This window comes from Podarcis erhardii (assembly GCF_964252035.2).
Source record: "Podarcis erhardii genome assembly, chromosome: 14".
NCBI lineage: Eukaryota > Metazoa > Chordata > Lepidosauria > Squamata > Lacertidae > Podarcis > Podarcis erhardii.
In genome coordinates this window covers 2004187-2030000 of record NC_138503.1, presented here as the reverse complement: position 1 = coordinate 2030000, position 25814 = coordinate 2004187, and the positions used below count along the sequence as shown (strand labels likewise).

Sequence of the window (25814 nt, the reverse complement as noted above, 5' to 3'; positions counted from 1 at the left end):
TTCCCTAACCTATTGGTATTGGGAGACTTCAACTTCCATGCTGATGCCGCTCCCTCCTCACAGGCTCTGGACCTGGTGTCTTCCATGGCGACACTAGGGCTCTCCCAGTTTGTTTCGGGCCCCACACATCAAGCAGGCCACACGCTGGATTTGATCTTTGGTGCCGGTATAGATGTGATCATGTCTCCTTCGATGAAGGTGCCATGGTCTGATCACTACGCTCTGAAAGCCAGGATTGACTTTCCACCCCCACCCTGCTTAGGTGGCGAGCCGATTTGGGCTCGCCCGCAGAGGCTGATGGACCCTGATAGATTCCGTCAAGCCTTGCGGGACCTTGCTCTCCCTGGCGACTCATTGACTGAGCTTGTTGAGGGCTGGAATACCCAGCTCCTGGCAGCCATCGATGAGATCGCACCTAAGCGCCCTCTGCGACCCCGCAGAAACCGGGCTCCCTGGTTTACCGAGGAGCTTCGGAAAATGAAGCGGGACCTCAGACGGCTAGAGCGAGTATGGCGGGGTGCCCGTGACGGAGCCTCAAGAACATCTTATAGGGTTTTTATGAAAACCTATGAGATGGCTGTGAAGGCCGCTAAGAAGTCTTACTTCTCGGCCTCCATTGCATCCGCTAGCTCTCGCCCGGCGCAATTATTTAGTATAATTCGGTCTTTAACGTCCCTTGAAGGACAGCCAAATTTAAATAACAATCTGACACACAGCTGTGAGGCATTTGCGAGCTTTTTTGCGGAGAAGGTCCTGTTGCTCCGCCATGACCTCCCTGCCAATTTGGATACAATAAAGGAACTGGAGGCCCCTCGACTGTCCTCGGGTCCAGTATTGGACCATTTTGACCGGATATCTCCAGCCGATGTGGACAGACTCCTCCAAGCTGGAAAGCCCACCACCTGTCCTCTTGACCCGTGCCCGTCATGGCTGATTAGAGCGTGTCCAGACGAGGTGCGGGCCCCCCTGGGGGATATCATCAATTTGTCCCTTGGCACTGGGATATTCCCAGGGGAACTGAAGGAGGCAGTGGTGCGTCCGCTCTTAAAGAAAACATCATTAGATCCCTTAGATCTATCCAATTACCGCCCGGTCTCGAATCTTCCATTCCTGGGTAAGGTGATTGAGAGAGCGGTTGCTGAACAGCTTGGTAGGTTTCTGGATGAAACATCTGCTCTGGATCCATTCCAGTCCGGCTTCCGTGCTGGTCATGGGACCGAGACGGCTCTGGTCGCCCTAACAGATGATCTCCGTAGGCAGCTGGATCGAGGCGGGTCGGGGCTGCTGATTCTTCTAGATCTGTCAGCAGCCTTCGACATGGTTGATCACGAACTCCTGGACCACCGCCTTGCCGACGTGGGGATTCAGGGCACAGTCCTTCAATGGCTGCGCTCGTTTCTCTCTGGTCGGGGACAGAGGGTGGCGCTCGGGGGGGAATTGTCATCGCGCCACTCCTTGGTGTGTGGAGTGCCTCAGGGTGCGATTCTCTCCCCGATGCTTTTTAACATCTTTATGCGCCCCCTCGCCCAGCTTGTCCGGAGTTTTGGGCTGGGTTGCCATCAGTATGCCGATGACACCCAACTCTATCTGTTGATGGATGGCCATCCTGACTCGGCCCCCGATACACTGGCGAGATGTCTGGAAGCTGTGGCTGGATGGTTACGTGGGAGCCGGTTGAAGTTAAATCCTTCGAAGACAGAGGTCCTCTGGCTGGGGCGGGATGATATGGGATTGAGGGGGCAACTCCCATCTCTTGCGGGGGTGCAATTAGTGCCAGCACCGTCCGTTAAGAGTTTGGGTGTAATCTTCGATACCTCCCTCTCTATGGAGGCGCAGATTACAGCTATAACAAAGGCGGCATTTTTTCATCTCCGCCAAGCTAAGCAGTTGGCCCCTTATCTCTCTCGCCCTGACCTAGCCACTGTGATCCATGCGACGGTCACCTCCAGACTGGATTATTGTAACTCGCTCTACGTGGGGCTGCCCTTAAGACTGACCCAGAAACTCCAGCGGGTGCAGAATGCCGCGGCGAGACTCCTTATGGGGTCTTCGCTGCGAGATCACATTCAACCGGTACTATACCAGCTGCACTGGCTCCCGGTGGAGTACAGGATCAGGTTTAAGGTGCTGGTTTTAACCTTTAAAGCCCTATACGGCCTAGGACCCTCGTACCTACGGGACCGCCTCTCCTGGTATGCCCCACAGAGAAACCTACGGTCTGCAAATAATAACATCCTCAAGGTCCCAGGCCTCAGAGAGGTTAGGCTGGCCTCAACTAGAGCCAGGGCCTTCTCGGCTGCGGCTCCAATCTGGTGGAACGCTCTGTCACAAGAGACTAGGGCCCTGCGGGACCTGACATCCTTCCGCAGGGCCTGCAAGACAGAGTTGTTCCACCAGGCCTTTGGTCAGGGCGCAGCCTGACTCCCTCCTCTGGCAACCTGCTTAGAATCTTGCTTAATTAGTTGCCATTAATTTGATTTTAATTGATTTTTATAATGTAATATTTTTAGAATGTGTGAATATCTGATTGTTTGACTGTTGATTGTTGTTAGCCGCCCTGAGCCCGGCTTCGGCTGGGGAGGGCGGGATATAAATAAAATTTATTATTATTATTATTATTATTATTCTGAGACGATGGGCCAGGAGTGGGCTCTGGCAGTGCTAGAGGGGGTACTGTGATCCGAGGCAAGGCTGGCATGGAGCCAGATGTGAGGTGTAAGATGGTCCCCCACCGGGACCCTCCCTGGAATCTGGCTCCTTGTCTGTCACTCCCTCCTGGGGGGACTGCTCTCTCCCTCAAGGCCCCAGCACACCCTCTCCCAACCTTCTGGGTCCCCTCTCCACAGTCGGCAGCAGGCAGCTCCCCCACCCTGTGTCTGGGTCCAACCAGCCCCTCCACTATGTCTCTTCAAGACACATCTCTTTGGGACTCATGACCCCCGGGTTCGAACCTTGACACCCCCAGTTTAGAAAGAAAAGCAAGCAGCAGGTGAGGGGAACACCTCAGCCACAGGCCCTAGAGAACTGCCTCCAGCCAGTGTAGGCCAGGAATGGCCTCTGGATGTTTCTGGCGTCACCCTTGTCCATTGGCCATTCTGTCTGCAGCTGGCAGGAGTTGGCATCTGTTCTGCTGTACTGCCACAGGTGAGTCTGTCCTGGCACAGGCTAGCTGGACCTGGAATAAGATGGCTTCCTCCTAGGCACCAACAGGCCTCTGCAGTGCACCAGCTCTGTGATTGCACCAGGTTGCACATGGGGATCTGATGAGTAGGTGCTCCTGTCTGTGGGGGAGAAGGGAAGGAACTGGGTCATTTCTCTTTTTTTAAAGTCTCCTTTTATGATGATTCTTACCTCTTTCCCGACAGTTGTGGAGCCTGCCAGAATCTCCCTGCTCCTCAAAGCTTGTTTGTCAGGGCAAAAGCTCAAAGGATCTTCTTGTAATAGAGACTCGTTTTTAATTTATAATCACAAAGTATTTTTGAGTGTGTTTGCTTATTTTCTTTTACACAGAGATGAACGTCTCTTTAGAAATTTATTGGAGTGATATCTCATGTGCATAAAAGAAAAAGAATTATTCTCCAAGACAGCGAAATATAAATAAACTGACTAAAGCATTCTGGATTAGATCCAGGATTGGTGCAAATCCACCCGGTTGAACATACAGATCAGCTACGAGTTCATTTTCCTTTCTCCCCTCCCACTGAATGTACTATTTGTTCCCACACAAGTTTAAAAATATGTCTTCATTTATTTATTTTTATGCTGGAGAATGCTTTTAGAACATTTTTTGCTGAATGCCCAAAGGATAGGTTGTGAATTTTGTATAGTTTTTTAAAGAAAGAATTATTGCATTAATTTATGTTGCAGCAAAGAAATGGAAGAACTAGGTGCCTTTATGTGTGTATGGCAGTGGGGTGAGATCTGTTTTTATGCAATGCATGCTTTTATGTACAGCAAGAGAAACACTGGGTGCATTCTTCATATTAACCATTTCCAAATGTTTGCTACTGTGTTGGGCACAATTCTCCAGTTGTTCTCTCATTATTACCTTTGGAGTTTGGATTTTAAGGTGACTTCTTTCAAACACACGTACCCACAGAAATATGATTGCCTTACAGTCAAGGTCCCATGGGAGATCCATGATCAAAACTCCTTTAAAAGCAGCTGTGTGTTTGCTCTCTCTCTCTCTCTGTGTGTGTATGTGTGAGTGAGAGAGAGGAGAGAGAGAGAGAGAGAGAGAGAGAGAGAGAGAGAGAGAGAGAGAGATATTTGGATCAGGGCCTCAGTACTTGAGAAGAAAGACCCCTTTGTGCTGTTTCCTTATTTGAAATCACCCAATAAACCTGCTGTGAGTCTCAGAAGGTAGAAAGGTAGGTGACATTATGGATTGTGCACAAACATACCACTGGCATCTTCACAGAGCACCATTTCAGTGTGGCTTTCAGGCTGCTGGTGGTTGTGGGAAAGTAATGGCAGCCAGTAGCCACTGATAAAAACTCAGTATGGACACAATTGTCAATTTTGGTTCTTCTCAGTTTCTCACCTCCCCCCCCCCCCCCCGCCCTGGCAGTTCTTCCCATTTGCACATCACTTTGTGATTATTTTAGAGTCTTTATTTGACTGCACAATTTCTCCTACTATACATATTTTTGCAAGCCCCTTTTCCAAATAGTCATTGTATTTTCTTCTTACGAACGCTCTCCCCTAATATATACATCTTATTTCTTGTACAATTTTTTTGTTGCACAACTTTACAAGAAAATTCAGTTGTCTGTGTGTTTTAGGGATGGCTCTGATTTGTGCCTTGCTTTGGGAAGTGCAAAGTAGGTAGGTGCACATTAGCTCAGATGGCCCAGTGGTTAGAGTGGCAGCACCAAGGTTGCAGGTTCGATCCCTATTCCTGCATTGCCGGGGGTTGGACTGGATGATCCTCAGGGTCCCTTCCAACTCTATGATTCTATGAGATGTGAACTGAACTAAATCCCACCCTACCCCCACTGTAAGAGAGTTCCCTGTTGATGTACAACTACAAGTGGTGCTGCTCCCACCATTTCAAGCCTAAGAACTTTTAGCACAGCAGTTGCTAAAACCCAGACTGCACACTTGCTGCTCACATGGAGTAATGATGAGCGCACCCACTGGATGCTCTGTGCTCTGGATTCCTTCAAGGGCAGGAGCAGGGGAACCATCCATGCTGCCCTGAACTCTTTGAAAGAAAAGAGGGGGCAAAAGTGTCAGAAAAAGTATGCATATATACCATGCATTTAAACAAATTTGAGACACCCCCCCCCATTCAAAGAATCCTGAGAACTGTAGTTTACCCCTCACAGAGCTAAGATTCCCAGAACCCTTAACAAATTATAGCTCCTAGGGTTCTTTGGAGGCAGAAGCATGTTTTAAGTGTGTGGTGTGTATGCAACTGACTTCTCTCTGGCTCCGCCCCTTGTGACTTAGGACGCTCTTAAAGAGCCAGCCCTCTGGCCTGAAAACTCCCACTCTGCTCTCCAGCCTCTTCCATGGTGTACTCCCTGAGCTGGCTGGCTCCTGCAGTGGTAGCGTTCCCATATTTCAAAAAGTGAAAATCCGGACACAAAAGTTCTTGAGCTTTTTGGGCAAAGTTGTTGAGCCAAATACTGAATACCAGATGTATGGTGACCCTATGCAGTGGACCCTCTGTGAAGACACCCATGAGCATCCAGGAGGTTCTTAGGGGGCTCATGTTTCTCAGGCTCCATTGTTTCATGATCTCCAGCAACAAGCTCAGAGCATGACACCTGCCCTGGCCGTCCACAGCAGGAAAGTCTGCAGCCAGAGGCTGAACCCATGGCTGAACCCATGTGGAATGTTAATGACCCAAAATGGTACCACCAGGCTGTGAGTGTTTTGTGGGAGGAATTCAAACAAATACCAAGAAATTTAAATTAAAGTGGATTAAAATGCTCTGTCACCCCCTAGCATAACAAATCAATGGGGTTTTTTTTTTAAAGGAACACACTTTGTGTGCACAATAAGTGAATGATTAGCAGAAAGATGTATAGACACTGCCAGCAAATTAGGATTTATACTGGATGAAAGGCTCATTGAAGAGCCTGCTGGATCAGGCCTGTGTGTGTGTGTGGGTGGGTGTGGGTGTGGGTGTGGGTGTGAAAGAGAGAGACAGACAGAGACTTTCTGCTTTGGCTGTTCACAGCACCACCAATTCACCAAAGGGATTGTGGTCCTCAGTCCCAAAAGTTTGCATATCTCTTTCCAACAGAATAGGCTGCATGAGTACTATAACACTGTCTAGGGTATTACTATCAAGTATTTTTGATGGAAACCTCAATTCAGTTACCCAGAAGGTCACGCATCACCATATTATGCTATCTTGCATAGAATTTAGCACCCTGTCAATTTTTACTTATCTTCGTCATCATTATCTAGAGCAGATTTCTAAGCTTCATGAATAAGTGGCAGGAGACAGATGACACCTTGGAAACGTCTCCCTGTCTTCTCTCTCTCTTTCCATTTTGCCCTTTCCCCTCTTCCAAAGCAAGATTCCTCTTTGAATATACATTCTGATTGCAGAATGTGGATTTCCTGCTGTCAGAACCTGATCTGGATTTGTGCACCTTCTTGTGCCAGATAGCCCTTGAATCACCTTCCAAGCATTTCACAACTGCTTTCACTAAAGCAGCAGTTGGGCTAACGGATGTCTTTGTTGTCTCCCACGATGACAGTGCTCAGCCGAATGTGGCTCTGGTGTCCGGACACGCTCCGTCATATGCATGACCAACCACATCAGCAGTTTACCACTGGAGGGCTGCGGACACAACAGACCAGCAGAGACCACACCCTGTGACAATGGGCCATGTTTGGGGAAAGTGGAATGGTTTGCTGGAAGCTGGAGCCAGGTACTGTTCATCTTCAAAATGTTTGGGGGAAGATCCAGTAAAAATTAAGAAAAACGGAGTTCAGGGGAGTTAATTATGTGGCTCTTTTTTATTTATTTACTTTATTATATTTATTGGTCTTTTTTGGGAAAATACTTTTAGCAATCATCACATTCCAGAATGTTTGGGTTTATTATTATTATCATTATTATTCCTGAAGAATTATCCTTTGTTGGCTCCATATGTTCTCAATGTCTTTTTACCCTACACAATTCCATTAAGAGATCTGAATGGTGTTTCTTTCTCTCTCTGCTCCTATGGTTGTATTCCTTCTGGCCACTTTCCCTCAACCAGTTAAACTGGAGAGAAACAGGTGCTGACGGATCAGTTAGGGATCTGTCCTTCTCCCTAATTATTTGGCCATTTCTTCATAACGGTTAGCTAGTGATGGAAGAGCTGAGCCCAACACTCCTTGGCTGATCCATACCGGGACTTGACAAACTAAGCTAATCCCCCAAGACACCAAACCCCAAACGAAAACCAGAAGAGATCACTCAGACCAAATTGGATTCTGACATCACTGGGAATGTGTTAGGACCTGTGGTGGGTCCCTGCACCCCTCTTCCTCTGCCAGTGCCTGGGAGCTGAGTGTCCAGTGCTGAAGGGGAGCCATTATGCCATGCAGGCCTGGCAGCACCCACTGTTGCCTCCCAAGGTAAGGTGCTGGCCTCACATTCACCTGTTAAGGCTGGGGGGAATCCTCTTCCCAGGCCCCTGTGGGGCAGTGTGAGGAGGCACCTCTCTTTGGGGCGGGGGGGGGCAACTCAGAGACCAGGGGGCAGCAGTCGCTGCCCAGAGGATTCCCAAGGAGAGGGGAGAGGAGGGAGTTGAGGGAAGACTCCACAAGGGAGGGTGCTTGAAAAGGTGGTGAGGAGCTGCAGGCAAGGGGTGACATAACTGGGCTCCTGAGCTCTACAGGGGTGCTGCAGAGAGATTGTAGTTGGTCAAGGGAGCAATGGGTTCAAAAATGTTGAAAAACTGTGCCCTATGTGTCTCCCACTCCCAGAGTTCTGGGAGTTCTCCAGGGAGGAGTGGGGGAAGCCCATTGTGCTAGCAGGACTTGTGCTGGCTCCAGATGGCTCCCAATGCAGTCACTGTTTAGTTGAATCCAGCCCTTGATTTATTACCCACCCTTCATGCTAATGTCCCAGGGTGGGTCACAACATGCTTTTGAATTAGTATATGAGGAGCAAGGTTGGTGTTTCCTGTGCAAAGGACTATGCTTTTGTGTATGTCCCTGCATTCTAATTTGTTGATTCTATTATGGCAGTTAAGTACTGATAGGGCATGCCTTGTTGGTGGTTTAAAAACCCGCCAAAGAACTGTGCAAAACACAATGTCAAGTAATCGTAAATCTGTTTGTGCAGTTTTCTGGTTTTGTGCAAATCTGAGAGGTCAAAAGGATATATGTGTGTGGCTAAGCTCCTGACTCACCCTTACTAGCACACTGGAAAAGGAAATGAAAGCAACTAAATTCTCAGCACACATTTTTCAGATTGCTGCTCAATATATCTACTGTAGAAATGTCTAATGGTGATTGCTTGGGCAGTTTTCTGGTTTTGTGCAAATCTGAAGGATGAAAGAACCAAGGAATTCCTGAAGCACACCAGAAATAGTTACAAGCAAAAGTGATAAAGAAATTCAGGTAATGAGTTAGTGGGCAAGGGAAGAGAAGTAGCAGAAAGTGACAGTGGATCCACCCACCCCAAAACGCTAAAACAAATAGTTTGCAACCCCCAAGGAAAGCAGTTTTGAGCCTAATTTTCTCCAATTTATTGGATTATCCCTTTATCAGGTAAAACCAAATTTACAAGGGGAAAGGATTGAGATTGATGTGGTTTGAGGGTCACATCATGTAGACTACTGTCAGGGAGAATTTGGAGGAGCAAGTGACAGAAGAGGCAGAGCAGGGGCTCGGGGATGCTGCAGAGCCCTTCAACCACCCAGAGGCTCTGGAAGGGAGCTCAGACTCTGGAAGGGAGGGGGCTTTCAAATCAGCACAGACAAGGAGGGAAATAAACTAAGGATCAAAGATGTCTCACGCAATTCCCACACCTACTTTGTTGGTGCGGGAATTGAAGGAAGCCACTCCCCGAATCTGACTCAATGGGTTCGGATGCATAAACCTGAACTGTAGCTGTTTCTTGTACATATGTAATAAAGACTGTAAATATCAAGCCGACTGTGCCGGGGTGTTAATGCGAAGGGGAGACACCACCTTTACAACTACACAAATTAAATGGGAATGCAAACTCTGGTGTGGACAAGCCATTACTCTCAGTGGAGTTTGGTTTAGCCTCATTACTGGAAAGGCCTATATCATGGGTAGGCAAACTAAGGCCCGGGGGTCGGATCTGGCCCAATCGTCTTCTAAATCTGGCCTGTGGATGGTCCAGGAATCAGCATGTTTTTTACATGAGTAGAATGTGTCCTTTTATTTAAAATGCAACTCTGGGTTATTTGTGGGGCATAGGAATTCGTTCATTCCCCCCTCCCAAAAAATATAGTCCTGCCCCCCCCCAATGTCTGAGGGACAGTGGACCAGCCCCCTGCTGAAAAAGTTTGCTGATCGCTGGCCTATATCTCTGACTTTGATGATCAGAATTCTATCGTTTTTTCATAATTGACTCCCTGATATGGTTGATCATGCCAATAAACTGCTTAGTCTCACAAAATGCACGATAAAGCTTTTAGGACTTCAAGGCTTTCTGCAATAGAACTGGCCCCCCTTTTAATCCTCCATGCCCTCTGCCCCCTCTCTTAACACATATTGTTGGAAAAAGATCTAAATTAGATTAGTGGTGAGCTATGTAAACAAAAGCAACTTAAAGTAATAAAAATGCCAGCCGAGAATTTCACAGAATTCCAAGCTATGGAATCATAATGAAATGCAGCATTCGCTCAACACACTCAGACTCTCTCTCTCTCTCTCAGGACAAAAGCTGATGCAACTTGAAAGCCCCTCTCAAACATTTACAACCAGCATCTTACAGCTTTGTTTCATATTGGGGCACCGTTAGAGTGCATCTGCTTAATAGTCCTGGAAAAGCACCCATTCCTTGTTCTTCTTGCATAGACATCTTCCCCCATCCCAGCATAGACCTTTGAATGGTGGACCAGCTCCAAGGTTCTGTTATGTTAACTGGCATCCCAAGAGTTAATTGCCTCTGGGACCAGCAATTTACAATGCTGTTAACAGGAATTATGTCTTGAACTCCGGAGCACCCACAGAGAGTTTATCCATAAATCTACCATATTGCTTCAGGCTTCTAATTTATTTCTCTAAAGTAATAAATTCTTCAGGAATATGCAGCCATGGACATTTTAAAACCCATAATATTTTAATTCTCCACTGGTCAGCTACAATATATAATATAGTGTAAAAAAAAAAATATGTGTTGAAGATTGATTTGTGGTGAAAATGGTGGTTGCACCATTCAGACTGTCTGATTTGTAGTCATGTTTAGAGCAGATTATCAGTGTCTCTTCCAAATCGGTTTCATTATGAACCTCTGGCAGTTTCCAAACATGGTTGCTAAAAAGTTATTCCATCATTTCTATGCTTCATATCTGCCATCTAGAGCGGCCACCCAAATTTCTATTGAAAATGATGTTTCAAGGAAATTTGGGCAACCTCTGAATTCTGGGAGATTCCAGACAGACAAAAGGAAACCCTGTTTTGCACCATAGTTAAAGGATGGGGGGGGGGGGAGACCACCAGTCTGGGAGGCTTTAAAGGGGGATTAGACAAATGAATGGAGGGGGGTAAAGTGATCAAGGGCAGCATGTATTTGAATGCCTGTTGGGGATCTCAAGTAGGAAAGAGCAATTGCACTCATGTATCGCTTGTGGGCTTTACCTAGTCAACCACTGTGAGGACAAGATGTGGGACTACATGGACCATTCATCTGGTCCAAGAAAGATCTTAATTTTCATGTTAATTTAAGACAATACTTTAATGTTGTTTCACATGTTATAACTTGCCCTGGCACGTTAGGGTGAAGGGGAGGTAGTATATAGTAGTAGTAATAGGAGGGGGAGGGGGAGGAGGAGGAGGAGGAGGATTAGAACATCCCACCCACCAAAGGAGGCCATAGATAATTCAAAGCCAAAGGCCTGGCAGGAAAGAATTGAAGTAAAAAACAGTTCAGAAGTCTTGACATTCAGAGGAACATGGTGGTTCCTGCAAACACACATCTCAGGTATCAAAGGCCTGGGTGAAGACATGCCTCTTCGCCATATAGTCCTCCCCTCTTGGGAAGCAGCGGTCAAGTTTTTGCTCTCTTCTGTTTGAGGAAGAGAGGCATTTGAAGTGTCCCTGGGCCAATTTAAAAGTGATTACTTGGGGCTGGTTAAGCATCCTGTGCTTTTAATATCTACCAGAAGTAAAAACAAGGCTCCCCCTTCTTCTTCTTCTTCTTCTTTTAAAGTAAATTGTGCTAAGCGTGTTTTGGTATTTTTAAAGCCTTTTTCAAGTGACATGGAAACCAATATAGCACTGGATTTCTCTCCTGAAGACCTTTTCCAAAAAGTGCCAGGTACTGTATTGTGTATTTAACCTTTAAAGATTCAGTCAAGGGCTACATGGGCCAAAAGTTGTTTCTGAACTGGGCCCAAGCCCCCTCCCTCAGGAGCAGGCTATGGAGATGAAAAGGAAACCCTGGTGGCATCTAACTTCCCCCATATCAAACAGAATGGGAAAGGGGGGCCGGGAGCAAGCCAAGCTGAATTCTCACCTCAAATGCTGGAGGCAGAACAAAAAAGTTAAGCCCAACAGGGTCCATTTCACCATTCCTCACCTCCAATAAATGCACCACTTTCTCAGGAGAACAGTGCACCATTGAGGAGACTCCCGGGACACCCCCTCCCCCCCCAGGCCTAATTTAGTTAGACTGCAATCCAGCTGCCCCAACCGCTGCCGGTGGGACTTTGCCGAGGGGCAGAGCTCACAGTGGCCACAGCGAAAGGTGAGGGCGGCAGGGAAATTCAAGCCTGGCACAGCAGTCAGGCCTGGAGAAGGCCCAATGCCATTGCCTGATGGCAGTGAGCCCAGCTTGGGATCCAGTGGATCCCTGGCTGCCTCAGCCCCCACCCACACTCAGAATGCCCCATTTCAGGGCTTTCCTCAGAGCTCTGCCAGCAAAGAAATAATAATAATAATAATAATAATAATAATAATAATAATAATAATACTAAATAATGTAAACTGCTTAAAGCCCAAATTGACTTCTCAGTAATACTGAAGTGAATTCACAAATTATACAAGCATTGAAATATAACCAACCATACTATTAAAAATGCAATTAATATAATCCCATTAAATCAGGAGACAGGTTGAGAGAGCAAAGTCTATTACAGGGCAAAAAAAGTTGTTGGGAGGTAATATTTTGATAAGGAATGTGCCCATGGGAAAAAGAAACATAATCAGTCCTCACTGACTGCAGCTTTAGACAACTGCTTGGGGATTCATTGCTTAAGTAAACAAACAAACAAACAAACAAACAAACAAACAAACAAAGTCTCATGCAATTGACTGCAAATGTGTAGTTTGACCCTTCATGTATCCCCATCATCTTAAAGTGGAACGAGACATTTCTGTGGTGCAAGAAGAGTCCTGCCCTATTTGCCTTAATCTCATGAACTGATATAGCTGCTTTGCTAAATAGAACAGTTATTAAACCTGAAAGGTGGAGCCTCCTGTCTGTTTTGCTTGCTGGGCAAAACCAATTAATCTTTCTGATTCAAGTCAAATGATTGCAGCATTATCTGTCTCTGGGAACAAAGATGTGACAAATATAGGAACTTCCGGGTTGGCGCCTCCGGTAATGGCGGAATTCCTCTGATCGGGAGGAATTTGCCTCGTGGAAATCTGGGTTTGGCCGCCACGGCAAAGGCGGAGACCCACTAAAAATCACAGGCGGGTGAAGCCTGTGAATGTGGGATTCAGCTGGCACCTTTTGCGCCTCCCCCACTCGCGGGGAAACCCGGTTTCGGGAATCCGGAGCGACGTGGGGTGAGTGGCGCGGTGCTTCAAATTGACTGCTTCTTCCACGGAGCGAAGCCGCATAGCTGTTGCCGAAGAGCGCTGACTTTTTCCTGTGGACAATTTGATTTTAAAGCAACTACCCGTAAGTAGAGCGGAGAATTGGATTTTTAAACGTCTTAATTTGGCACCGAAACGGGGAGGTTCAAAACAGGAAGTCTGCCTTCCCCTTTTGTAAATAGACTGAAGCAAAGAGACTGTAAGCTAAAGTCTTGGAAAGCCTACTGTAAAGGACTAAATTTCCATCGGTAGAAAACATCAAACCCCCCTTGGAAGCAGGAGAAGAGGGGGAAAGTTTTGGATTTTGTGTGCCTGCAGGAGAGAGTGAAGAAAGTTAAAATACCACCGCTCTGAACCTGGAAATGGGCTGCTAGTAAGACTGGATTGTTCATTGATAGTGAATAGAACGTTCGCTGACAGCTAGCTAAATAAGAGAGATACATTGTTTCCATTCTCTCCGTCTGCTCTTAAAAAGGAGTAAAAGTAACTGAAAATTGAAACTAACTTTATTGTTTGAACTGTGTTTAAAAGGACTAATACAAATAGAAACTGTTTCCCTCTAGAGGAAGCCTCTGAAACTGTTATAAGAGCTGAGCTGGGGGAATTTCCAGCTGTAAGATAAAAAGCTGTGAGATTCTGGGACTGACCTTGAATTGGTCAAGAATGTTGACAGAAGAGGCTTTAGTGGCTGCATTATGTAAGATAAATGACTCACTGGAACAGCTTCACAAGAAGCTGGATTTAAATATAGAAAGTATAAATAATTTGGGACAAAAGGTGAACATCAATACAGAAACTATCCAGAAATTGACACAGGAATCTACTTTGACATGGCAAACTGCAGAGAAGGCTAGGGAGAAAGCTGTTGCCGTTGAATCTAAAGTAACACAATTGGAGAGAGAAAGAGTCCCAGCCTCACAGATGCAACTTGATGATCATAAGGTGATGCCTGTCATGATTGAATCTAAAGAAAAACAGATTTTGAGGATCAGAGCCCTGCCTGAACTGGATTTGATGGACTTCCTCACACAGGAATTTGCTGTTTCTTGGGACCTGGACTTTGGGTCAAGAAGAGACTAAAATTGTGAGAGCCTTCAGACTTGGAAGAGGAGGGAAAAAAGAGAAGAACAAAATAAGAGACTGTTGGAACTACCAGAAGAACTTAGAAGAACAACAGTCAAGAGAGGAAATTTTTAAAGACGTTCTGAAATACCTTTTGGATCTTAGGTCTAACTATGGAGATTTGGTTGCCCTGTCGAGAAGGAACAAAATCATCTTTAGGAGGTAGTTTCCCCGAGATCTACTCTTCAGCCTCAAAGGAAGGAAAATAAAAATAAGATCAGTAGAAGACAAAGCAAAGTTCCTGTATAAGCATGAAGAAGACTTGCAGAAGGGACTTGGAAAAGAGTTAAGAGCCTCGGACAGAAGATCACCAGGTTGATGGACTATATGGAATTGGCAGAAATGACTGGCAGAATCCAAGACCAGGGAGAAGAGACGGTGGAAGATTGGAAAAAGTTTAAAGACTATTTATAGAAATATTGTAAAATTGACGAATGTTGGGAAAATGTTGGAATGAAGTTATATGGCTTTAGTAGAAATGTTATAAGGAATTAAGTATAGATAGATTATTAGAGTATTAGGGAAAAATAAGGTTAGAATATGTTAAGATAAATATAGGACAGAAAACAGAGGAAGGTGGAAAGGAATTGCTGAAACAATTAACAGAAGTGGAATACAAAAAGGGAGGTGTGAGGAGGTCATGGAAACAAGTAAATGAAAGATATGACATTGAAATTGTATGATGTGTGTTTTAAATTGTTTTTGTTTGGCTTTATTTAGTTTATTGTGTTAGTGTTGTGTTGTGTAATGTTTATACATTGTATTGTTTTCTTTTTTCTTCTTTTCTCTTTCTCCTTTTTTTTGTAGTGTTTAAAAGTAATAAATATTATTTTTTAAAAAAACAAAAAACAAAGATGTGGCAAATATAACTGGCCAAGTGTAAATACCAAAGGCCAACTGTTGCGCGCGCTCTCTCTCTCTCTCTCTCTCTCTCTCTCTCTCTCTCTCACACACACACACACACACAGGAACACACAGGAACAAACAAAAAAATACAGACAAGTTCTGGCAATATCCATCAGCAACCACTATAAATAATAATAATAATAATAATAATAATAATAATAATAATAATAATACCCCACCCATCTGCCACACATATAAAAACATAATGCAATGTCCAACATTAAACACTTCCTGATACAGGGCTGCCTTCAGATGTCTTCTAAAAGTTCTGAGTTCTGTTTAGAATTTGCTAACTGCTGCAAAAATATTGATGGTGAAAAAAGGGTTATATTTTGTGCTCTCTTTATTGGGGGGGGGGAGAAAAGCTAGTTCACTTATGGAGATTCGGTGAAATATCTTAATTCATAACATTTGCGTATTTAAAACGGTAAGCAACCAACTGAGACGGGGTGGGGTGGGGTGGGGGTGGGACCTTTTATATAAGCTACCTCCATTACATTTACTGCAATACACTCTTTGTGGGGCTTCCCTTGCACCTATCCTGAATCTGTGGTTAGTGCAGAATACTGCAACACAATTGCTGGCATATAGAACACCTGTGCTCAGAGATCTTTACTGGTTGCCCATTATATATATATATATATCAAGTCATTAACAACTTGGGACCAGTTTTCCTGCAAGAATACCTCTTATGCCATATATGCCCACTCAACCACTTTGATCAATGGCACTGGCCCTGTTCCAGGTGCCCCATAATACCTGTTCAACATCTGTAAGAAATGGATCTTTGACGTTTGGCAGCACCTGCACTCTGGGACACGGAGCCTCTTCAGGCCAGGCAGGGCCTTCACTGCCCTCTTTCCAGCGCCTGCTGAAGACAGTTTTGTGTAGACGAGCCCCTCCAGACATGTAGAATGTTGATGTATCGTCTAATCTGTTTTTAGTTTATTGCTGAATTTACCTTTTGAACTCGTTAAAGATTTGTTTTTATCTGCTTTTACTGATAACCTTATTATTTTATTCTGTCTGTAAACCTCCTCTTTGCTTCATCAAACTTATAAACCACTTGGTTGCAGGAAACCTCAGAGTGGTTTCCAAACAGAATAGAAAAATGTGACTATTTATAAAAAAAAAAATATAATTAAGCAATCAATTAAAAAGACAGTCTAAAGTTTATGAAGTAAACATATGAGTATGCATCTCCACCTGTGTTTTGTGTTTGCTTATGTATAGTGCTCCATTGAATGTGGCCGTGGAACTCAGCAGAGAGAAGTGATTTGTATCCGAAAAACGGAAAGCAGCTTTGACATGCTGAGCCCTGAGGAGTGCTCATTTCTGGAGACACCTCCCAGCCAGCAGACCTGCTACCTCAAGCCTTGCGGCGCTAAATGGTTTAGCACCGAATGGAGCACGGTAATTACTCGGCTGTGTTTGGTTGATTCCTCTGCCCCAAACACAAATGCTCAGCTGAAGTCTGTTCCTATGGCCAGCCCTGGAGAGGTTAAGCAGAGCCAAAGGCCCTCCTAGTCCAGCCTCCTCTTCTCCTAGTGGCCAACCAGAGGTGTTTGGGAAGCCCACAACTAGCAGCGGGGGGGGGGGTGGAGGGGCTCCCCCCCCCCCGTGAGGAAAGGATGCAGGGTTTGGAGCCAGGGAGAGGTGACATGATAGCTGGTGGAGGTGCAGCTTCTAGTCTTCCAAGGAGCTCCCACACAGACCTTGAAAGTGGCTGGTCAAACTGAGCAGAGGAATCTCTATCTAGCTCACTAATGTCAGCACTGACTGGCAGTGACTAGTGTTTCAAACAAGGGGCTTTTTGCAGCCCTACCTGGAGGTGCTGGAGATTGAACCTGGGACCTTCTGCATGCAAGGCAGGTGCTCTGTCACTCAGTGTGAGTCACTCAGTGTGAGCTCTGTCACTCAGTGTGAGCAACTCTGTGTCATGCAGAGTTGCTCATCGCCTGCCTTCCCGCTTGATTCCTTGTTGAACTGCTTCCCTCTCCCCTCTGCTGAACCATCTGCCTGCCTCCAGGCTACCAGACCTGACACCTTCCAAGTTTTTCCTTTTGAGGACTTGACTTAAAGAAGTAATCTGTGCAGTGACATTTAACACTGCAGGAATGCAAGTAAGGAATTGTCTGTTTAGTCTGCTTCCAAGGCTCTGATGAAAGCATCTTCAGCAAGGAACCCAACTGGCTGGTCATCAGCATCCTGTTCGCCTAGGTAGCTGCATGCAGCCGCCATTTCCCACTAATAAGTTTCTAGACCTCATGCCCTTGCCAGCACTCCCAGAACATCAGCTATCTTAGCTGGGGAGCTTGAATACCCTTGGTTTAGAGCAGAAGGAGGGAACCCTTTTCAAACTGAGGGCCGCATTCTCTTCTGGAGAGCATCCCAGGGGCCATTTGGTGGTGGTGGGTGGGGCAAAAGTGAGAAGGCAAAAGGCAAAAGTGAGAAGAACAATTAATATGAATTTTACCCTTGACATGTAGGCTAGTTTCTAGAAAGAAAACACACACACACACACACACACAGAGAGAGAGAGAGAGAGAGAGAGAGAGAGAGAGAGCTAGCTCTATCCTCCATCCAGGCAAGCAAGGGCAAATCCCAACTTAGCAAAAACACTTAAGGAGGGTACAGAATAAAGCTGCTGAGAGGTGTGGCCTCGGGGAGAGATGGTGTGACTTGGTAGTGTGCGTGACCTGAGGAGAGTCAGATGGAGAAGCTTGGAGGACCACAATTGACTGCATGACTGGAGGTCGCCCCCCCCCCCAAAGTTAGAGTGTTGGACGCCTGGGGCACCAGGACTGCAAACCCTGCTCAGTCACTGGGTATCTTTGGGTTAGGTGGCTGTGGGGATACAAAAGGGAGGATCAGGAGCCACACCTGCCACCTTTGGTTCCTTGGAAGAAAGGTGGGCTGTAAATGTTACAAGGAAAGAAGCATACAAAGGTTCTTGACAGTCACCCTGCTGACAGGAAAACCTGTCTCTTCTGCACAACTCAAAACATTCCTGTATCTCCTTCAACTGAGATAAAAATAGGTCTAGTGGACATCAAGTGGTTTGTGAAGAACTCCTTCTTACTTGGGTGTCTTCAGAGGGCTGTGTGTGTGATGAACCTTCTCGTTCTCCTTTGATTTCATTCTTGGAACCTCCTCCCTCCCAGAGTCCTTGAAAACAATATGATCCCAAATTGCTTCAGACTGCTAAGTGAGGAAATTGCTTTGGCTGTCCCAGCTCTGCCCACTCTCCTACTTTGAGTGCTTTGCTTCCTGGATAGATTTTCATGACAACACAGAAGGGCAAATTACTCTTACCACTCTTGTTTTAAGGCAAGAGAACAGCATTCTGAGAAAGCAATAAACTAGAAGCTGCAAAATGACACAGTTGATGTTCTGTTGGTCTTTTGATTTGGAGCTGATCCTGGCATGCCACTCCTGATCTGTGGAAATTCCCAAAATGACTGAGTAATGTTGGTACTGGTCACAGTGTGGTGGATTGCAGTGAGGGTTACTTCTGAGTAAACATACACAGGGCTGCACTGTGAGTGTGGCTTGCTTTCTTAATTTCATACTTTGCCAGAGCATTTACTTATTTATTTTAAATGGGTTGCAGTGCTCAAAGTCCTGCGAAGGCGGCTTCCGTGTCCGAGAGGTGCGATGTCTCTCTGATGAAATGACGCCCAGCAGCAGATGTGACTCCCAGCTTAAACCTGAAGAGAAGGAGCAATGCAACACTCAAGACTGCATACCCGAAATAGGTAGGGTAATGTTGCCATTATTCTAATTGTGGAACTCCATCTAGTGGAGGAAAAATGAAACTGACCCACTGTGCCTACTGAGGCAAGCCAATAAGGTCAGATTTTAACAAAATGTAATAGTTTGGGTGTGTGTATGTTTTTCTTTTTAACAAGACCAAAATAAGCAAGTTTCTTTTGAAAGGTATATTGGTTTTTCATTTGGGATTTAGTCTTTTTATTGGCACACACAACATTTGAGTGCCCAGGAAGTCTCTAAAAGATTCCACCAGCAACCTGTATGCTGTTACATGGGTGGGGGGAGAGGTAATGTGCTTTTCAGATGTTGTGGTATTCAACTCCCATTGACCACCATGATCAGAGATGGTGGGATGTGTGTTCTGCAGCATCTGGATGATACCACATTGGCTACCCTTGATGTAGACAAAGAGAATGATGGGAACTGGAGTCCTAAAATATCTGGAAGAGCACAGATGATGAACCTTCTCGTTCTCCTTTGATTTCGTTCTTGGAACCTCCTCCCTCCCAGAGTCCTCCCTCTCGTTCTCCCCACTTCTGATCCAACTCCTCAGAAAATGGGAGAAAAATAATTGTCAAATAGGAATTTGAATTCCCCCATTCTTCTGTCAGCTCTTCAAAGCTGAAGTCACTAAAGAGGTTCCCCATGTACAACATTCCAGGACTATGGCTCAAATTCAAGATTTGCATCTGCAACAGTGTAGGATTTGTATGAATAATAATTGCCACTGTTTTTGCAATTTCTCTTCCACTTCAAACAGCTGGGTTTTGCTGAGCAATTAACGCTTTGCTACAGTGCCTGCCAGTCAAACACAACGGCCTGCTACCTTGTGTTTAGGTATCATGAAAATGAAATTGATTTGTACTTGACTTTGAACAAAAGTGATTGGGTGTATGTATTATTTAAGCCGTGTGGTTTGGAGAAATGTATTATTTAAGCAAAGCTAGGTGCAGGAAGAAGAAAAAACTCCAACATACACAAACCACCAAGCAGCACTGTGAATGTTAAATGCTCATCTAGACTTCTACTTTCCCTGAAGAGTTTTAGAAACAAAATTTGATTTTAACATCTACGGTTAAAAAAAAAAAGCCTTAATCCTACAGATCAGCTTAAACTGCAGCTTTGCAGGAAGAAACTTGCACCCCATTGAATGTCAAACATAATCCAAAACTTGGAAGCAGATCTGCTCTGCTTTCAAGAATAAAATGAAACAACTTTTCTAGGGTCAACTTAACAAGGCACAGATAGACACTTAGACACTAATTTTGCTCTCTCATAAGCAGGAGACACTGATGGGCTGGAATTTCATCTGAGGAGATCCAAGGGTTTTGCCTTCACTGCAACATTGCCCAGTACCTTACATCCCCATGAAATAAACAATAACTGCTTTGAGGTTTTCTTCTTACAAGCAGGCAGTATATAAATTTTACAAAATAATATAAAATAAACAGATTCATCATTTATTTATTTATTTATTTATTTATTTATTTATTTATTTATTTAATAGAATTTATACACTGCTTCAATATTTTTTTAAAAGACCCTCAAAGCAGCTAACAAAAAGGTAAAAATAAGAAAATCAAGAAAAAATTGGAGCCAAACATACAGAATCATAGAATTGTCAAGGTAGACAGGACCCCAGGGTCATCTAGTCCAACCTCCTGCAGTGCAGCAATAGGCAGCTGTCCCTCATGGGGACTGAACCTGCAACCTTGTCATTATCAGCACCAGACTCTAGTCAACTGAGCTACCCAGGCCTATAGGAAAACTTAAAATGCTAAAACAGATTAGAATTCACACTGGCATATCTAAGTACCTGGGAAGGGTTGCCTAAAAAAAGAATGCTTGTTTTCTCCAGGTGCACAAAAGAAGATAGTGGAGGCTCCTGCTTGCTCTTCCTAGACAGGGAGTCCCAAAGGGCAGGTGCCAAAGGACACTAAACAACCAAGTTCTTACCAATACAGAATGGGCATTATGTGGGCCCTGCAGTAGTGCCAGTTCTGCCAATTGAAGTGGTCGATTGATGCAAAAACCATACAAAAATGCATTACGTCAAGGACAATTGCTTTCTAAAATTAATCAAAACTGCATATAGAAAATGTGTTTACTGTGAGAATTTCATACTAAACTTCATGGCCACTGTGAAGTCCAAAGCATCTGAAAGGCACTGGGTTGGTGAAGACTGATTGAGGTGCTATTATTGAAAGGAGCTCATGCCATCATGTGGATGATCCAGGACCTGGAGCAGAGACTTCCCTGCTGGTCTCAGTCAGTGCACAAGTTCCTGTGGCACAAGCTAACCCCTTAGCCATTGCCTGTTTAAGGAATTATTTTGTCCTTTCCAGATGAAAACTGCAAAGACAAATATTACAACTGCAACGTTGTCGTGCAAGCCCGGCTGTGTGTCTACACATATTACAAAACAGCGTGTTGCGCTTCGTGCTTGAGAGTGGCCAACAGGCAGTCTGGGTTTCTGGGGCGCAGATAACCACGGCTCCATCGCTGGCATCGCTGGACTTCTGCCCAGTCATTTGTGGCTGCTTGGACTGAAACAGAGTCTACCTTTTAAAAAGAGAGGTTTCCCATACTGGCGCACCCCTTGAGGGTGTGCATGCTTCTGTGATATCACTAGCACACTGTATAGGGACCCTTTTGGAAATGTACACTGTAAAACTGGGTTTTTCCAAACATCATTAAGCACAGCCAAGCAAAAGCCCATCTTGGGAGATGTAAGGAACTGTCTCAGGCAGAGTCAACTAATAATCCATGCAGGGACAGTAGGGGTCAATGAAGGCAGCAGTCCTGTGCCTGGAAGGAAGCCCCGCTGAACTCAGCAGAACTTACTTCTAATGCATAGGACTGTACTGAGAAAATCCCAGAACACTGAGCTTGACTGGCATCAAACTCTTCCTCAGGACCATTTTCCTTTACATAATACTTCTATGACACCTAATAAAAATGTTGGAAACTTTGCTAGTATCAAGGCAGAGCTTCTTGTTCCTGCTTGGACATAATAAATGATTCCCACCAGGATGAAACCAGGGATGGCATTTTCTTAAAAAAAAACCCAGTTCTGCTTAAAAAATGAGCTATGCTCACACATCATGTTCATTATTCTAATCAATGATTATATGCATTATTATATGCATGATTTTCTATACATATATGCTCCAGGTTTCCCAAAGCAACCAGCTCTCAAACAGATACATACAAGAATGCATATAACTATACAGAAATACTTTTGTATTAGTGCTTATAAAATTATGCTGCAGTAATAAAGTGCCACATTGGGGCTTGACACTTTTATATGTATAATACATGTATTTTAAAATTTTGCACATAATTTTGCATATAAAATTACATATAATCAGTCAGGCCTTTTTTGTAATAAATAAATAAATTAAAACATCCCCAAAACCACAGCATTGCATAAAGGGCAGATGGGCAGTGCTGCCCCAATTCCCTCAAAGGATCCAGCCCACAATGCTATAAGCGCATCATACATATTTCTCTCTCTTCAACCACTTCCCCTTTCTTTTTAGTAATTTACATCATTCCTGAGGAAAGCTCTGAAATTTGAAGGCTAGCTCATTGTTTGTGACACATACACACTGTTGGTCCCAATAATGGTGATTATGTTGCTGTCCTTGTTCAGGGTTCCCTGCCCCATGGATGAACACAGCAGCCTACCTTTGTGTCACTTTCTTTGTCGGTGTTGGCAAATGCCAATAGTTGTTGAATACTGGCTATCTTGATGTGTGGCAAAGTCAAAAAGGATGCACCCAACCAATTTCATGATGGCAGCGATTACTAGACGGTCTCCCTCCACTACAATTAATCTGTCCTGTGATCACTTAAAAATAAACCCAGAAAGCCGCCTTATACCTGGTCAGACTCTTTCTCCACCCAGCACATCCATTGCCTTCTCTGGCCGGCAGCTAAGGTGGCCACATTCTCTGCTTTTCAGAGGACCAGCCTCTGTTTGAAATCCGGTTTAACGATGGCCATCAGAAGGGAGAGCACATGGGGCATCCAAGTTGCCCATCAACACCCAGTCAGGTGACTAAGCAAACACACAGGCCCCCTGGTCACTGTCCCTAGTATGATGGGATGTATTGTGTTTCTATTTAAATTATAGTAATTGTTTCTAAATCTGCATCTATACATACAGATAAATCAGCATATAAAGTTATTATACAAATTTGTCTCGTCTTTTGGGATGATGCATTTGATGACATTCAACCTGTGCATTTACTTTTAATGCTCTGCACCTCAGGTGGCCTCCTTCTGAGTCAGGGGTCACCAACACAGTGCCCACAGGCAGCAGTGTGCTGGCCAATACCTCCTATGGTGCCTGCAAAAGGTCTCAGTATATATCCTCTCAAAAATCCACATTGCATGAGAAAATGTTCATTCTTCATAGTCAGTACCTGTTTGCATTGACTCAGCCTGTCCTGCATTGAGCCTGCCCCCCCAACCCCCCCAACCATACCCACATTTCATTGGATGCTAGCAATGGACACCCATCCTCTTCCAATCTATTCTCCACCCAGGAGAATCACTAAGAACTTCTCTTTGCATGTGAGAACAGTGAAGCAGCTGCCTTTTTCTCACTGATCAGGGGCCATGTTGTGGCCCCAACTCATTTTCTGCTCTTTTGGAAGTGCCACGAATTCTGTGTTATTCCACCCCTATCCCCACATGGCAGCCATTTTGTCATTGCTTCTCAAGAGTGTTCTAATCCATTTTGTTGCCTGAGGCAAAGGACAAGATAGTGCATTCTCCACTCTGTGCGCAAAATCTGACTTGACTGGAAGTTGTATCGTCCTTCCTTCCTAGTGATTCGAGCTTCATTTAGCTGGCCACCCACCCAACATTTGACTATTCATTCATTTTATCTTAGCCGTCTTAAAAGACAAACACCATTAGGACTGAAGAGCAGGGGAAGGTTGTATCGTAAGGACCCAGACCCCAACAGTCCTGAAGAATGTTCCCCACATGAGTACCCCAGCTGATCTGTAGTAAATAAGCATGTGTTTTAAACATTCTTTTTTCTGATCTATATTCTTTTCTTTGGTGATGTGGCCACTGTAAGCCATCACAGCTAGAGCAACCTACATATTTCATGTGTAATACTAGTAAAAGGGTAAACAACATGGTGGCCTCCAACTCCCATTATCCCTGTCCATTGGCCATGCATTGGCTGTGGCTGATAGGAGTTGTAGTCTAAAACATCTGGAGGGCACCCCTTGTGGACTACCCCAGCTCAAGTGCATGACGTACCCCTCTTCCTTTTGCTGCTGTTCAGTAATACTCATTTCTTCCTATTAGCAGTGATGGGAAAGAGTGTTTAGAGGTCTGTATTCAATGTTCAGACATGCCCATGACAGAACCAGTGTGCTGTAGGTCAATGTGGTGTCCACCAGATGACTGTTGAAATTCAACATCCATCAGCCTCAGCCACCCTGGCCAACAGTGAGGGACAAAGGGAATTGTTCTCCAGCAACATCTGGAGGCACCGTGTTGATTACCCCTGATGCAACCTAACAGCTGCTTTGCTCTTTTGGTGTAGACACCAAAAGAAGTTGTCGGTGGTGGAGATGGCACCAAGACTTGTATTTCTTAGCCTGGAAATATTAGCCTTGTGGGGTTGCTCACCTCAAAAAGAAGGAGAATGTTATGAACCCAAGTTCTTGTTCAGCTATGATTCAATCAGAGGGGAAGAAGAATCCCACCCTCTCCCATCTCCATCCTGCCTACCCAGATCCTAAATCAGTTCAGATTGCCTCAGGGACCAGCAGAGCCATTTCCGACTTGGGGGAGAAAAAAGATCTGTTCTTTCTGGGCCAGTCTGAGCCCAGGCAGGACGGAGCGTTGGCTCATCTTCAGTCAACAGGCACATACATAACACGGCCAGGTCTGCCCACGCAGTGGAGAATTGCCCAGATCGCCACACACCTGAAATTAACCCAGCCTGTCTGAAACAAGGAAGGATATACTTTGTTATAACTTATTTTTTATATTTGTAAATACAAGATGTTTATAGGAAAAAATGTATTCTAAGCTGTGTCTATATGGAATAAGCCACTGCATCAAAATAGTTCTATTATTTAGAATATGAATTTGTTTGTTCATTTGTTTTACAAAAAGGGACTAAAAGTGGATTTATTTATATATGCCATTGACATTTCTGTCCAGCTCTTTTGGCAATACTAACCAGTCTCTGGCCTAGAGTTTTATACCACACTGACATATATAAAAGTATTGTACTGTAAATCAATAGTTAATGTTTTCTTTAATTCATGGTTAATAATCCACTTCTACAAATGGATTTTTTAAAAGAAAAAGTGGGAGATGTATAAGTTTAAAAATACTTAAGTACTAGTTCAGGAATATATCACCAGCAATGCACCTGAACCAGTTCTGTACAGCATCTTTTTCATATTTGTATACATTTTCTCCAATGGGGAAAAAGTTTGATATTTTTTCGTATGACTAATTTATTTTTTATTATTGGGGGGGGGGAATAAATTGAACAAACATCCCATCCTGTGGGTTGTCTTTTGTGGTTAATAATGTCAGCACAGTTCGAATCCTGCCTCTTCCATGAAGTCATGAGAAGGGCCAGTCCTACGGTTGGGCAGGGTGAAGGAGCAGCCCCGGGTGGCAGATGCTGGGGAGCAGCAGAATTTTTGCACCCCCATTGGAAGATTCAGTACAGATGAGAGAAGGTACTTCTTCACATAGTTCCAACAGTGCACTGTGTGAATAACAACTCCAGTTAGTCTCTCCGAAGTCTTTCAACATTCAGCTTCCCTGGATGGCAATGGATTCCAGTGTTATGAGAAAGGGAGGGGGGGATCCCTATTTCCTTCCTCCACACCATGCATAAACTCACCTCTATCATGTCTTCCCTTAAGCAACTTTTCCCCTAAATCAAGAAGCCTGAAATGTTGCAACCTCAAAGGGAGGTTGCACTAACTCTTTAAACATTTTGGCGTTTAAAAATTAGTTTTTCTTAAAGATTTTCTCATGTA

General features: G+C 44.6%; 1 protein-coding gene across 3 annotated transcripts in view; it reads left to right on the top strand.

Annotated features, from left to right (window-relative positions):
- Positions 1-25324, top strand: part of THSD4 (thrombospondin type 1 domain containing 4) — a 449507-nt gene extending 424183 nt beyond the window's left edge. For 2 of the 3 annotated variants that reach the window (XM_081838819.1, XM_081838820.1), the window contains 4 exons: positions 6720-6893; positions 16237-16416; positions 18617-18761; positions 21123-25324. In XM_081838819.1, coding sequence (XP_081694945.1) covers positions 6720-6893; positions 16237-16416; positions 18617-18761; positions 21123-21265 — 642 coding nt within the window. In that variant the 3' untranslated portion in view covers positions 21266-25324. Of the gene's footprint in view, positions 1-6719; positions 6894-16236; positions 16417-18616; positions 18762-21122 lie in introns of those variants that run through there. The other variant, XR_014150837.1, reaches the window with a different exon arrangement.
- The last annotated feature ends 490 nt before the right edge of the window (positions 25325-25814 follow it).